The sequence below is a fragment of the Tursiops truncatus genome, chromosome 2, assembly GCF_011762595.2.
Source record: "Tursiops truncatus isolate mTurTru1 chromosome 2, mTurTru1.mat.Y, whole genome shotgun sequence".
Classification (NCBI taxonomy): Eukaryota; Metazoa; Chordata; class Mammalia; order Artiodactyla; family Delphinidae; genus Tursiops; species Tursiops truncatus.
This window is the reverse complement of record NC_047035.1, coordinates 92,240,281-92,255,235: the sequence shown is the minus strand read 5'-3', so window position 1 is coordinate 92,255,235 and position 14,955 is coordinate 92,240,281. Positions and strand designations below refer to the sequence as shown.

General features: G+C 38.6%; 1 protein-coding gene across 10 annotated transcripts in view; it reads left to right on the top strand.

Annotated features, from left to right (window-relative positions):
* Positions 1-14,955, top strand: part of ATP8B4 (ATPase phospholipid transporting 8B4 (putative)) — a 265,509-nt gene that overhangs the window by 189,875 nt on the left and 60,679 nt on the right. For all 10 annotated transcript variants that reach the window (XM_073800972.1, XM_073800975.1, XM_073800971.1 and 7 more), the window contains 4 exons: positions 7,027-7,142; positions 10,460-10,624; positions 11,604-11,715; positions 13,455-13,560. In XM_073800972.1, the coding sequence (XP_073657073.1) occupies positions 7,027-7,142; positions 10,460-10,624; positions 11,604-11,715; positions 13,455-13,560 (499 nt within the window). The remainder of the gene's footprint in view (positions 1-7,026; positions 7,143-10,459; positions 10,625-11,603; positions 11,716-13,454; positions 13,561-14,955) is intronic.

Here is a 14,955-nt window from a genome sequence, read left to right as displayed (position 1 = left end):
CAAGTCCAATAAGATGCAGAGGAAATACCTGAACCCAGGTTTTAAATATTTGAACATCTTTCTCCAACATCTAGCCTCTTAATCCCTATTGTAGCTCACTTGCTTTTGATACTTCCTTCTCCTTTGTGCCCCTAGGCTAGTGATTCTGAAACTTCACCTCCCATCAGAACCACCAGGAGGGCTTGTTAAAATGAAAATTCCTGGGCCTAGGCCCTAGAGTTTCTGATTCAGTAGGCCTGGGGTGAGGCCTAAAAGTTTGCATGTCTAACAGGCTCCCAGGTATTGCTGATGCAGATGCTGCTGGGCAGAGAACCAGTCTGGGGACCATTGCCCTGGACTAGGAGATCCTCAAATACTACTCATTATTTTCCCCTGAGATACTCTGCTACTCTCTTCATTCAGGCTTCAGCATCCCTTGCTTTGTCTGTAGGATCCTCAATCTACGGCCATACCACCCTGAACGCGCCCGATCTCGTCTGATCTCGGAAGCTAAGCAGGGTCGGGCCTGGTTAGTACTTGGATAGGATCCTCAGTAGTCATCCTGTTTCTAAGTCTCTCCTTCTCAAGGCAACAGAGTAATCTTTCTAAAAATAGCCTCAAAAACCCGTTTTTATCATAAAAGCCTACTGTCCTTTTCACTTAATTCCCAGTGCCACTGCTTTAGTTAAGCCTCTCATCACTGCTTGCTTACATTATGGCAATATCTTTAAACCTGTTTCCCCTTAAAAGAATCCTCTATGCTGACACCAGGGTATTCTTTTTAAAACATTGGCCTGATTTTGCCATCACCTGATTAAAAAATCTTGCTGGCTTCCTAGAACTTAAAGGATGTCCTTAGCATGACATTCAAGATTGTTTGCAATCTGACCTCAAGCTGCTTTTCTTCCACTTCCTGAAACTATGTGCTCCAGCCTCACTAGACCTCACCATTCCTGGCATGCATTGTGCACTTTCACACCGTTTGCACGTACACCTAGACCTCTCCTTTTCTCCTCTCCTCTTCTTGGAAAACTCATACTTATGTAACTTATGAATATCCTGATCATCATATTAGATCAATTTTTACTCTGAAAAACGTGTGTATATGTAATAGCAGGACTTTTGGTCTCTAACTACTAGAAACTAGCTCTGGGAGATTGCTCTCAGCAGGAACCAAACATTATCTGAGGATGTTTATTTTTAGTGTTTTTTGACAACAGGCTGTAGGCAGTCACTATCAGCGTTACTGATGAGCACACATGCTGCTCTGGGTGTTGGCTTAATGTTGTATCAGCAGGAACTATCTTCTATTTACAGCTTCAGGGGAAGTGTTATTGATGTTGGGTTGGCCCAGAACTGGTTTCTCTTTGCTCTGAGGGTGTTGACGAAACCTAAGATTGCTACACAGGGAAACTTTCAGCTTTTCCCCAGTGTTGGTCACCATTACAGGCTATGGGGAAATCACAGCCTAACCACAAATATCGGATGTTTGCCTTAATGGATCCCATATGAAGAAAGGTAATGTTCCACCACAGAATGCATGGAGGCTTCGGGCTTTATTTCATTTCTGTTTGTTTTTTAATCAGGAGGAATTTGAAAGACAGACTTCACGAGGATAGACAAGTCTCTGTTTGATAACAAGGTGAAAAACAATGTTAGCCTCATGATTGTCACGGGGCTTGGTTGGGCAACATCCCAAGCTGAAGGCTCAGACATTTGTTGCTGCTGCAGCTCTTTCTCCTCTTCCCCCTCTTAGGTCTTCTCCTCCTTCTTCGAGGTTTCCTTTTTTTGACAGTCATTCATTGAATCATGAATGTGTAGTTTAAGTACCAGTGGTACTTTCATTCTGGGGCAATAACCCTGATTTAATCCAGAGGTATCTAAATAAAAATAGATTTCTATAAAGAATTTTGTCAGAAGGTATATAATATACTCTATTGATAAGCATGTAAATCTCAGTATGTAGTTTTGGAAGGATTAATACTACTAATTATGTAAATAAAAATACAGAGATAAAATTCAAAGATAGTTATTAATAGGGGCAAGTGGCAGATAATTATTAAAGAATAGATTACAATAGCTCCTTGTAAAGCCCTTACAAGATCTTTAGATAAAGGTTTCTTAACTCTAAACCTTTTAAGGATTATCAAAGTACAAATCACACTGACATGTGACAGGCATTTCTCTATGTGGATGTATGAACAGCCACCCAACTAAGATATAACAAAGTGGAATTATTCATCACCCTTCAGAGTGTTGCTATTATATATACCCTTACAGCATAAACCTGGAACCATTTCTGACTTTTTTCTTTCCTTTGTATCACAAAGGCATATCTGCTGCTTTCAACGAATTTTGCATAATTATAATTCAACTCAATCAAGCAAATATTTATTAAGTACCTACCGTGTTCCAGGAACTTGAAGCTAAAGGAGAATGTGAAATTGAAAAATGTACTTTGTGGTTGCATCCAGGAGAAAATGGTGAAGCAGGATAGGAAATAGGCTAAAAAGGGGCCTGATGATCCCTGTTTATGACATGTTTAAGAGTCCAAACTTGATCTTAGGGCAGAAGAAAGCTATTGCGGGATTCTAAGCAGTAGTGTGAAGATGACTCTGGCTGTATTGCAGAAGAGTTTGGAGGGAACGAGTAAAACCATTTAGGTTAATGTGATAATCTAGGCAAGAGAGAAGGTGTCAGAGAGAAGTTCTTGGCTTCGATTGGATGTATGGAGGGTGAAGGGGGAGGAGCTTTGAGTGATGGCCAGATACCTGATTTGGGAGACTAAGTGAATGCTGAAGCTGATTATTATTTTTTTAAGACTTTTTTTTTAATGTGGACTATTTTTAAAGTCTTTATTGAAATTGTTTCAATGCTACTTCTGTTTTAGTTTTTTTTATGGCCATGAGGCATGTGGGATCTTAGCTCCCTGACCAGGGATCAAACTCGCACCCCCTGTATTGGAAGGTGGAGTCTTAACCACTGGACCACCAGGGAAGTCCTGAAGCTGGTTATTAGGACTGGAGACATAGGAGGAGTAACTAGTCATTGGTGATAGATAACGTGTCCAGTTTGAGTTTGATGTGCTTGGGCACATCTAAGAGGAGATGTCCAGTTGGTAGTTGGATGTACAGGCAGGGAGCACTGGAAATGGATTTAGGCGGGAGATACACATTTGAGAGCAATCATCCTGTCGATGACAACTGAAGCCATAAAAAGAATGTGACTGCCCAATGAGAGTGTGATGGATGGGAGGAAAAGTCAGGCCTGGGTAAATCTCTGAAGAACACCAGTATTTAAAAGACAGGCAATGGAAGCAGATTCTATAACTAAAAATGTATGATCTTTGTCCAGGCTCTGCCCACATGTTATCTTGAACATTTAAAACTGCTATGTTATTTTTAATTTATTTTTAAAAGCTAACTTCTGAAATGACTGAGATTTTATGAGCCTAGAGATTTCCTAGCAGAAGTGACTATAAGCCTTGAATGAAAAGGGATATAAAACTTGCTGAGCTGCCAAAGGAAATGTTTAGTGAGTAAAATTAAACAGGATTCCATGAAATTGGGTTTACATAAACTCAAAATTTAAAGGGGCTAATGCTGGGTTAAGAGAAGGCAGCAGATATGGAAAATCTTTATTAAATCAGAAAACTGTAGATCTAGAAAGACCTTAGAAGTTAGGTTGTTTAAACATCTCCTTTTCACAAGTAGAAACTGAGACAAAGAGATGGTGAGGGATTTGCACAAATCAAGATTGGTCTGTGATTTCCCTAGACCAGTGGTTCTCAATGAGTGGTCTGGGGAACCCTAGGAAAACTTGATAGTTTTTCAGAGGCTGCCCAAGGACAAAAATATTTTCATAACAATACTAATATTATTTGTCTTTCAATTTTTTTTCTCATGAATATATTGTGGAGGTTTACAAAAGCCACATGACATGTGATAATACAACAGATTGAATGCAATAGCAGATATGAGAATCCAACTGTCTTCTATTAAGCTAGACATTAAAGAGATCTGTAAGGGACTTACCTGGTGGTCCAGTGGTTAAGACTCCACACTTCTAAAGCAGGGGGTGTGGGTTCAATCCCTGGTCTGGGAACTAAGATCCCACATGCCATGTGGCATGGCCAAAAAAAATAAAATAAAGATATCTGTAACCATATGAAACAATGCCCCTCCCCAAACTAAGTGTTTTTGTTTTGGAAAATATAGTTATTTTTCATAGAATTGTTATTTATGTAAATATATAATAGGTTTATTGTTATTATAATAATTACTCTTTTGGCAATATAATTAATGTCTTAAGACTATTGATACAATAAAATTTATCAGTTTGAATTTCTAATGAGGTAAATATAGATAGATAGATCCTATATGGAGTCCTCATGAAGTTTTAAGAGTGTAAAGGGGTCTGAGACCGAAAAGTTTGAGAACCAATATCCTACCTTGGACTATAAGAAATAAACAGTCATAGAGAAGTCATACTGGCAAATGTGGGATATATACACTTTGCCTTTATAGCTCTGGTAATGGGAGGGAGAAAATATGGGGGAAATTATTAAATTGGATTGTTGTATAAGAAAAGAAAGAGACAGACTTTTCTAGGATTAAATGTTCTGGAAATTATAAAAGTTGACCACGGGTCTTAGAAGAGAAGACAAGCCCTAGACAAATCCCAATAAAAAACATTTTCCAGGGTGCATTACATCTATTCAAGCTAGGAGGAAATTGGATTAGATTAAGTGTTGACTAAGGGTCATTAAAGATTAGAGGAAGTGAGAAAATCATAATTCAAAGAGTCATGCACCACAATATTCATTGCAACTCTATTTGCAATAGCCAGGACATGGAAGCAACCTAAGTGTCCATCGACAGATGAATGGATAAAGAAGATGTGGCACATATATACAATGGAATATTACTCAGCCATAAAAAAACCCAAAATTGAGTTATTTGTAGTGAGGTAGATGGACTTAGAGTCTGTTATATAGAGTGAAGTAAGTGAGAAAGAGAAAAACAAATACCATATGCTAACACATATATATGGAATCTAAAAATAAAAAAATGGTTCTGAAGAACCTAGGGGCAGGACAGGAATAAAGACACAGACGTAGAGAATGAACTATGGACTTGAGGACACTGGGAGTGGGAAGGGTAAGCTGGGAAGAAGTGAGAGAGTGGCATGGACATATATACACTACCAAATGTAAAATAGATAGCTAGTGGGAAGCAGGCACATAGCACAGGGAGATCAGTCGGTGCTTTGTGACCACCTAGAGGGGTGGGATAGGGAGCGTGGGAGGGAGACGCGAGAGGGAGGGGATATGGGGATATATGTATATGTATAGCTGATTCACTTTGTTATAAAGCAGAAACTAACACACCATTGTAAAGCAATTATACTCTAGTAAAGATGTTAAAAAAACAAAAGATTAGAGGAAGCAACCTAAGTGTCCCTCAACAAATGAATGGATAAAGAAGATGTGGTATATATCTTGTGGTATATACAATGGAATACTGCTCAGCCATAAAAAAGAATTAAATTTTGCCATTTGCAACCACATGGATGCACTTAGAAGGTATTATGCTAAGTGAAATAAGTCAGACAGAGAAAAACAAATACTATATGATATCACTCATATGTGGAATCTTAAAAATACAACAAACTAGTGAATATAACAAAAAAGAAGCAGACTCACAGATACAGAGAATAAACTAGTGGTTACCAGGGGGGAGAGGAAAGGGGGGAGGGGAAATTTAAGGGTGGGGATTAAGAGACACAAACTATTATGTATAAAATAAGCTACAAGCATATATTGTACAGCACAGGGAATATAGCCAATATTGTATAATAACTATAAATGGAGTATATCCTTTAAAAATTGTGAATCACTGTTTTGTACACCTGTAACATATAATGTTGTATGTCAACTATACTTCAATTAAAGAAAAGATTAGAGGGAAAAGTAATTTATTGTACTATGGTATTTATATTCTTTTAAATCAAGCTCTAAACTTTGTATCCTCTTAAACTAATAGTAGTCAATATTTATGTTCATCTGTTTTGAGGCATTCTATTTTTAGAGAAAAGGTATAATTGAGTGGAAAGCATGTAATAATCTTTGACTCAGTGAAGCTTGTGAGGGTCAGTGTTCAGACCATGAAGTTGTGACACAGGCAGTTGTCCTAGATTGTATCAGCCCTTCAGAAATAGTAGGGGAGAAATACATTACTATGTCATTCATTCATTCAATAAATAATTAGGTGTCTGGTGTCTGCCAAGCTGTAAGACCAAGCCTGCAAAGGTAGGCTTAAGGAAAGATTAGCTTAAAGAAAGATTTGTCTGACAGCAATATGTGCAACAGCCAGGGGTGGGCACAAGGATTGGAGATGAGGGATTGGAGCCTAGTCAAGGCTGTCATTCCCAAACCTGGGGGGCAGGTTAAAAACACAGCCCTACTAATACAGACTTCCTGTGGGAGGAAGACAGAAACTTTAATTTTGAAAGCCCCCTGTGAAGTGTGCTTGTAGCCAGGATTGTGACCCAAGAATGAAAGGGCTTTTCCAAGGAGTAAAGGGGGTGAAGAAATATGTCAGCAAGGACTGCGAACTAATGCATAAACCATGGCTTTGAATGGCTAGAGTTCCATATGGAGATCATTTGGCATGACACTGATAGCTGATTCCTACAGTCAGTCTTGAATTTCACATTAGGAGACAGGCAAAAAAAAGCTCTCAGTTCTGCTCAATAAAAAAGGCTTAATTTAAATGTATCAGCCCTTCAGAAATAGTAGTCAAGGAAAATAACAAGGCTGTACACATCAGAATGAAAACACTTTTTCCTGTAGATAGAATAATTCTAAGTTAATAAAACAGGAGTAAAGCCAAGTGACTTGGGTAATGACCTTTTAACCAAAGGCACTGAATACTTTACTAGTGGCTAAAACATGCCCATTTCCAACTTGCCTGGCTAGAGCCCAGGGACAGTCAAGTTTTGATGGATTTCACCGAATATAATCTACTTTCCCAACTTTTCTTTCAGTTCGAAACCCAGAAGGACAGATAAAGCTTTATTCCAAAGGAGCAGACACTATTCTGTTTGAAAGACTTCATCCATCCAACGAAGACCTCCTGACCTTGACGTCAGACCATCTCAGTGTAAGTGCCTCTGTCATAAGGTTAGCACGGTGGCCCTTTGGCTGCTTCCTATGGTTAGGTCTTATTTTTAAAATATCAGTTAAATGATCTGACTTCTGAAATAGAAAGCATGTGAAGAACGGTTCCACAGGAAACTGTGCCAGTGAATGTTTAGAAGCTGCCACGTGGACTTACCCCCTACCCTGCTGAGAGTCTGGTCAGTCTCACCGCAGGTGGATTAACACACAGCAGCTGAGAAGTAGCCACTGAGTGTGGGCTCCTGAACTCCGGCCAGAAGACTCAAGACCCCAAGGGTAACCTGCTCTAACCTCCCTACAGCTGGGGACTGTTTCACCTGGGTGACTGGACTGGTTTAGGGAAGAGGAACAGGAGGGTTGCTTTCCCTTGGGTTCTGATGTGTCTGGTACTAATGGAATCTCTTATGGTTACCTCCAGGGAATAGTTCAGGGTCGTGTTTATATGGTGAGGGGGAAATAATCTCTGTAGCCAACTTTCTCCTCTAAGGGTTCTTTTATTCGGGTCATAAGTCATGATGAGTCACTAGTGTTCCCTAGGTTGAAGTTACCAAATGCATATATCCTAAGACTATGCATAGTTTCTTTCCACAAGCTTTGTAAAGGGAGCAGGGATGGTCTTTGGCACACCTTTTTTTTTTTTGCAAAAGAGTAAGGGTCTGTGAATTAATATGAACATTATTTGATTTAAATCTGAGATTCAAGGCTCTCTCTATCTGTTTGAGGTTCTGTTTAACCCAATATGAAATGTAAGGGCAATTGCTCAAAACTCTTATTTCCTCCTTGGTTTCTCTCCTTTAAAAAACTATTGAGGAGTGGGATGGGGAGGGTGGGAGGGAGATGCAAGAGGGAGGGGATGTGGGGATATATGCATACGTATAGCTGATTCACTTTGTTATACAGCAGAAACTAACACAACTTTGTAAAGCAATTATACTCCAATAAAGATGTTAAAAAAAGATTAAAAATTTTTTTAAACTTCCAAAAAAAGAAAGAAAACAACTATTGAGGATTCATTTTCTTTGCCAAGCCGTATATTTAATATAAAACATTCCCTGAATCTTTAAACAAACAAACAAACAAATAAAAAAACTCTGGCTGACTTTAAGTTTAAAGAATGATGGTCTGGTAATATTGGTTACAAACATAGCTATTGTTTTTGTCTTTCCAATAGAGCATTCTTGATTTTCTTTTAATCTTTTCCAGAAGGCTAGCATGGTCTTTTAATTTTTTTTTTTTTATGGAAACAACATTGGAATCATAAGTATTTGATTTTGCCATTGCTCAAACACCAAGGCCCTGGATTTTCATGCTAAAGTATGGGAAGCCAAATTTGATCTTTTTATATTTCTATGCAAAAGATTTATTTTCCAGGTAGTATCAATTTGACTTGCTTTCGCTTCATTCACTTTATTCTAAATTCTGCGGTTTTAAATTTATATTTAATTATTGATTTTTGAATTGTTTAATGATAGGAAACGACCTTGTTGAAGTGTTCATTTAGAATTCAACTTGTGTTTCGTGCACTAATTAAATAACTTAAATCATCTGTCCCCTTTTGTAGTGTCATCTTAGAGTTGATTCACTGCTGTGCAGAACAAAGAGAAAGGCACTGTAATGCCCAGTGGGGTTGCAAGGGAGACGCAAGAGGGAGGAGATATGGGGATATATGTATACATATAGCTGATTCACTTTGTTTTACAGCAGAAACTAACACACCATTGTAAAGCAATTATACTCCAATAAAGATGTTAAAAAAAAAAGTTAAAGTCAAAGAAGTGTTTGTGCAAATTATGAGGACAAAAGATCCTTATAAAAGGCAGTAACTAGATTTTCAGATCAGTAGGGGACCCAGTGGTGGTCTTGGAGGAGGGCTTGTACAATGTGATTGCAACATCCAAAGTGCTACCAACTGCCTACGAGATAAATTTGGATAATTTTTCTCATGGTCTCTCTGGGGTAAACCACATCACCGCAGTATGCACTGACTTTTCTTTCCATTTACCTAATTAGGGTGTGTCATGGTTTAATATATGCTTGATTGCAAACCTGTGTCTGTCTCATAAGCCAGAACACAACAGAGAAGACATGCTCTGTGGCAGTGCCCAAAGGAGCAGAAATGGTTATGAAAACGCTTACAGTGTGGCAGCCCATAAAATGACCACCAGAGGCCTAGGCAAAGTGGGAGGTTTTTAGCATTCACAAGCATTCAACATATGTTTCTAGCTATTGCAGCTGTGTGAAACACTTAGCAACTACCAGCCTCCTATTTTTATTTATTTATTTTCATGTTAGAAGCATAAAGCACTAGAGGTATAATTTAAGATTGTTGGCTTCCTGAGACACTAAATGAAGAGTATCATCCTCTGATAAATTTGACCTATTATTAAATACTAACTCCATAGAAAATAGTTTCTAGAAAAATAATGATTTTTTAAAAAACTAACTGGACTTGACTGTCTCTTTAAACTTTCAAACAGTTTTATTATTAAAATTAGGCCTTAATATAACAAAAAAAGATTTACAGAAGTTCTAGGTTGAAAAGTAAAAGTCAGCCTCCATTTCTAGTACTACTTCCCAGAAGCCAGCATTTATATTAAACTTTTCTGCCTTTCTCTCTCACTTTTCCCCTAGAGTTATTATTATAACTTTAATTTATATCCTTAAATTTCTATCACCTGACATCTATTTATTCATCTATTATTGAATAAATGTATTTTATTATGGAAAATTTCAAACATAAACTCAAGTAGGACAGAGTTAATTTTAGATGTGGCTGTATTATTAGGAGGAAGGTGACAAGATTTTGGTGAGATGTCATGCTGCAGCCCCTTGAGAGAGCCTCCTACCTTTGATTTGAGAGCTATGGCTCCTCTGAGGGTTCTTTCTTCTCCCCTAAAAGCCAAGGGCCATAGGCCTTGAAACAGGCTGGGTCCCTCACATTACCAGCAGTGCTTCCTTCAGGCAGGGGATAGGTTAGAAACGAATATGTTGCTTCAAATTGTTATCTCAAGTCATGGGCACCATTGATCACCTCTCAACTAGGACCCTTCAGAGGGCATTTCAGCAGTCTTAAGGGGGAATGCTAGGTCCCTTGAATGTTTCAACCAAAAAAAACACAAAATAAAAATATCATCTCCCCTTTCCAAGGGGATTAGAAAGTTCGAGGTCAGGATGAATAAGTAGTGCTCTTGAGAGAAAATAAATTTGAGTGCAAAACTTCTTACCTATTATTGTCATTGTTGTTTTATTGCTGTGATTATTGCTTTGGGATGGTTCCTAAGTCTCCGTCTGCCCTGGCAGGAATTTGCAGGAGAAGGCCTTCGAACCTTGGCCATCGCATACAGAGATCTGGATGACAAGTACTTCAAAGAGTGGCACAAGATGCTTGAAGATGCAAACGCTGCCGTAGATGAGAGGGATGAACGGATAGCAGGGCTGTATGAAGAAATCGAAAGGGATTTGATGGTATGAGTTTAGAAGCATGATGGTTTGTGTTTACAGAAGGGATAATATGTGTTTAGAGATCTAGCATGGGAATAATCCATTGGCTAAATCATCTTGCACACAGCAGATGTTACTCTTTCAAACAATGAATCATGCTTTATATGTTGACTTTGAGCTTGCCACATATGGCCAGAGGATTATTTCTATTAACAGTAGCTTGTGCAATTGGAAGTCCCCCAAGAGTAGAAGGTAGTAGACTCCCTATTCTTTGTCAGCCTCTGGTATGTCATGTTTTGTTTGATGTTATGTGTGTTTTTTTTTTTCCTCCATGCTTTATAACCCACCTTTTTAGAGCAGGGAAACTTGCCATGAAGAGTGGGGCTGTAGCTGTAAACCATCCTAGACCCATGAGATTCTGATGATATCTGTACTGTCCAGAGTGTGATATATTCTAGAAACCACTCTTCCCTGAGGCCCTAGTGGCCAGAATGCTTAGCTATTGTGAGGCATTAGGGAGCACACCTTGCTCATCTTTGGATGAAATGTTGCACAAGAACCTTCACTTTTTAGTTTATGGCATCTGATGGTTTGTTAATTTAAGAGAATGGCTCTAGTTTTTTTGTGATCCTGACTCTGAGATGAGGGCTCTCCTTTGTACCCTTCCATGTTAATATAACTGGGGGATTCTTAAGTCCTTAGAAGTCCATATTATCATATTATCCTAATATGTTATCTGAGCATATCAGATCCCTCATGTAAATTCTAACTCCCAGGATCTCTGCCCTAATTGGAATGCCCATCAGTTGCCTTGATTAGGGAACCTCCTTCTAGGGTCCTTCCCAGCCCACCTCTGTACATAATAGGATGCTTGTTATATCAGTGCATCATACGCTCCATCTTCAATTCATGTCCCTTGACCTCTAAACTCTGTGATTGAAAGCTGTGGATGTTATGGGTATTTTTTGCATGCATTAACGTGAGGTATTCTTTTTTAATGAAGCTACTAGGTGCAACTGCTGTAGAAGATAAGTTACAAGAGGGTGTTATTGAAACGGTTACAAGCTTATCACTAGCCAATATTAAGATCTGGGTCCTAACAGGAGACAAACAAGGTAATTTGAAAATAGATGATGATGTTTTGACAAGGGGGCAATAATTTCTGTGGTGAAATTTTAATTAACCAGAAAGCTTAATTAAGGAGACATTTGCCCGGTCCTCCGCATAGGAAAGAGTTGAAATACAAAAAGGAAAGCTCATATATTGCAAGAATTTACTATCAAACTAACAAAATATCTTCTATAGTATACCCTGCGGCCAGTTGAGTTTCAGCTCAATTGCCTCTTAAAAATAATAGTTATACCCGTAGGCAACAATGGTATTAAAAATGTTGAACTATTGGTTTGTATGTGCACTGCTCCTGGTTAGGAGAGGGAGTGGCACAGCTCTGAAGCAGGACATTGGAGACCTCAGCATTACTTCTTTAGTTTCTTCATGGTAGGAAGGTTTGGGAATCTTAGAGGAGGGGTAGGCTTTGGAGAGTCTCAAGGAAGCAGCTGTTTATCAGCTGGTATGGAAATATTTTGGTATTTTAACAACTACCACAGCTGTACCAGTGCAACCTGGCTGATTCCAGGACTGCCCATGCAGTTGTACAAGGAGAGCTGACCCACTTTCAGGCATGACAATATGCCAAGTCATCAGAGAAAGAGTCATTATGTTCAGAATACTGTGTTTCCTAAGAAAGAAAAGGGGATCAATACATTTTGGATCTATTGCTAGCAGTGGTTAAAACAAAAATGATTTTCTGCTGGGCCATCAGTGGACCAGAAATATTCAGTTAAGTGGCACACATGTTTTTAAGATTCTATCTAACTTTTTTAGAACATTGGAGTATTTGCAGATATGATAAATCAGTTCTCTATATGTTTACTCAAATCACTGATTACAAAAGATAAACCATAGAGAGTCGAGCTCTGTGTTGTGTTATTAGACTTCCTAGAGTTTGATGTTGATCAGTGGGTACAGCTGTTCAATTAGTTATGAATATCCACAAGTTTACTGTTTAGCTTTCATTTCTGCGGTTTCTACAAAGGACATTGTGAGGTTTTATCAATTGTCCTCCTTGACTTAGGACAAACCTAATGATTCTATAGAATTCGCTGAAGTCTAACGACTCAGTAAAATTAGAATCAGATGATTATATTGCAGATGAAAGGGGGTACTTAACTATCCTAGGCTCCATTTCTACAAAATTAGAGGAAGGTCTAGTCAATATCATGTAATACTCTAGTTATCTAGTAGCAGCAGTCCTGGTTTTTTTTGAGGTGATAGACAAATTCCAAATTTCTGTTCACTTAATGGAAATATGGCAATGTTGCATGTGGAAGAACTAAAAAATTTTGTAAGATCATTTTTGCTGTTCAACTGAACTTTTTGTGAGTTTTTTTTCAATTTGTCTATTATATCAGATTGAATAATAGCTAAGTTTAGTATTTCAGCTCTCTAAAGGCAGTATTTGAGACTTCTGGTAAAATTTTTTAAATGTATACATTTTACTAATCACAAGATCTTGGGATATTTTCATGAGTACTCATTTTGGGAATCAAAAAGTTTTTTTAAAAACTAGATGAGAATGCTGAGGATTCACAGATGTTGCTATTTCTCCATGGATTTAACAAATCTTTGAATTTCTCCCTGGGCTTCTTGTATTTCCTCACCGATCATGCTCTCTTTGAAGTTAAGGAGGCCTGTAGGCTATAAGGAAATAGAGCAAGGGCCTCAAAACTTTTATGAAAAGGTACTTACGTTATTAAGTAATGTTCTAACTGAAGTCGGCTTTATTATGTATCAGAAACTGCCATCAATATTGGCTATGCCTGCAACATGCTGACTGATGACATGCATGATGTGTTCATCATAGCAGGGAACACAGCTGTGGAGGTCAGAGAAGAACTCAGGTAAGTGCTAGAGGAAGGAGGAAAGGAACAGAGGGAGGGGGAGGGGAAAGGAAAATCTGATAGTTGAGAAAGAGGAAAATCCCCTTTGAAGAAGAACATTTTAAAAGTCTGCCTAATTATTTCCCCAGAACTTCAGAAAGTGCTGCCTTATAACAATTTTTGCTTGCTGGCGCTGGTAGGAGCTTCTCTAAACTCAGCCCACTCTGGGTCTGGCCAAATGGCTTAGAGGCCAACTGCTTTGCCGCTTTTGCTACAGTCTCGAGGGGCTAACACAGCCACCTCAGCACAGCAGTGGGGCACGATGGGCTTCCTTCACGTGCCTCCATCGTTTAACTTTTGTTCCTGAACTTTGAAAAGAAAGGAAGCCTTAACTGTCAGCACCCCACTTGATACTTATAGATGAAATCTCCCAACCGTTTTACATTGCCTTACTCACTGTAGAAAATGGCTGTATCATGCTGGTTAGAAGCTATGACTGGAGACTGCATATGAGTTGGGAAATCTCATGATTACTGACATAATTTTATTATTATTATTTCTATAAGTTTAACAAGAGAGTCCATAGGGTCTATTGGGAAAATATTAACAATTTATTTAATAATTAATAGTAATTAAAATTTTTACCTCAAGAAAATCTTTTTCTTTAAATGACTTTTTGTTTTGGGGGGAATTTAACTCTTGCTGAAGGAGGATAGATGTGAACAGATCAAGATTCTAACGAGCCTATTGCTAAATGCTTTGAGGTAGTGCCTGGGACCCTATGGTAAGCAGTAGACATGTATTCTCTTGTTTCATTCTCAAAGCAACCCAGTGGAAGGTGTTATCATTATCCTTGATTTACAGATTAGGGAGTTGAGACACACATAGGGTAAGTAATGTGCCCAAAGTTTCACAGCCAGTCAGTGGTTCAGCTGGGGTTGAATCTAGGCAGCGTGGCCCCAGAGCCTGTGCACCCACTCACGTGTCACGTGTCTCTCTAAACACACCTTGGGTGTATTCTTACTCTCCTTAAATAGCTAATATAAAAAGTGCAGTCGTTGAGGCACATGGCTGCTTCACTTGAGGTCAGACACCAGGTTAGCAACTAGAGCAGAATGGATTTCAGGGAGAGAGAGCAGGTGTAAGAGGAAGAGTACAGGCTCTGTGTTAACTGGAGCCAAGTTGGAATCTTGTCTTCATGCTCCTGGCTGGCTAAGTGACTTTTGAGATGCTATTCAACCACCCTTTGTTTGGTTTCCTCATTTGTAAAATGGAAAAACACACAAATACCTACCTTGTAAATTATTTTATTTGGGGGATTAATGTAAGAACATAAAGCTTTATGGCTATTCAGTGAGCATCCTTCTTGCCTTCCCTCCTCTCTTTCCACTCCCTCCCTTCCTCTTGCCCTCTTTC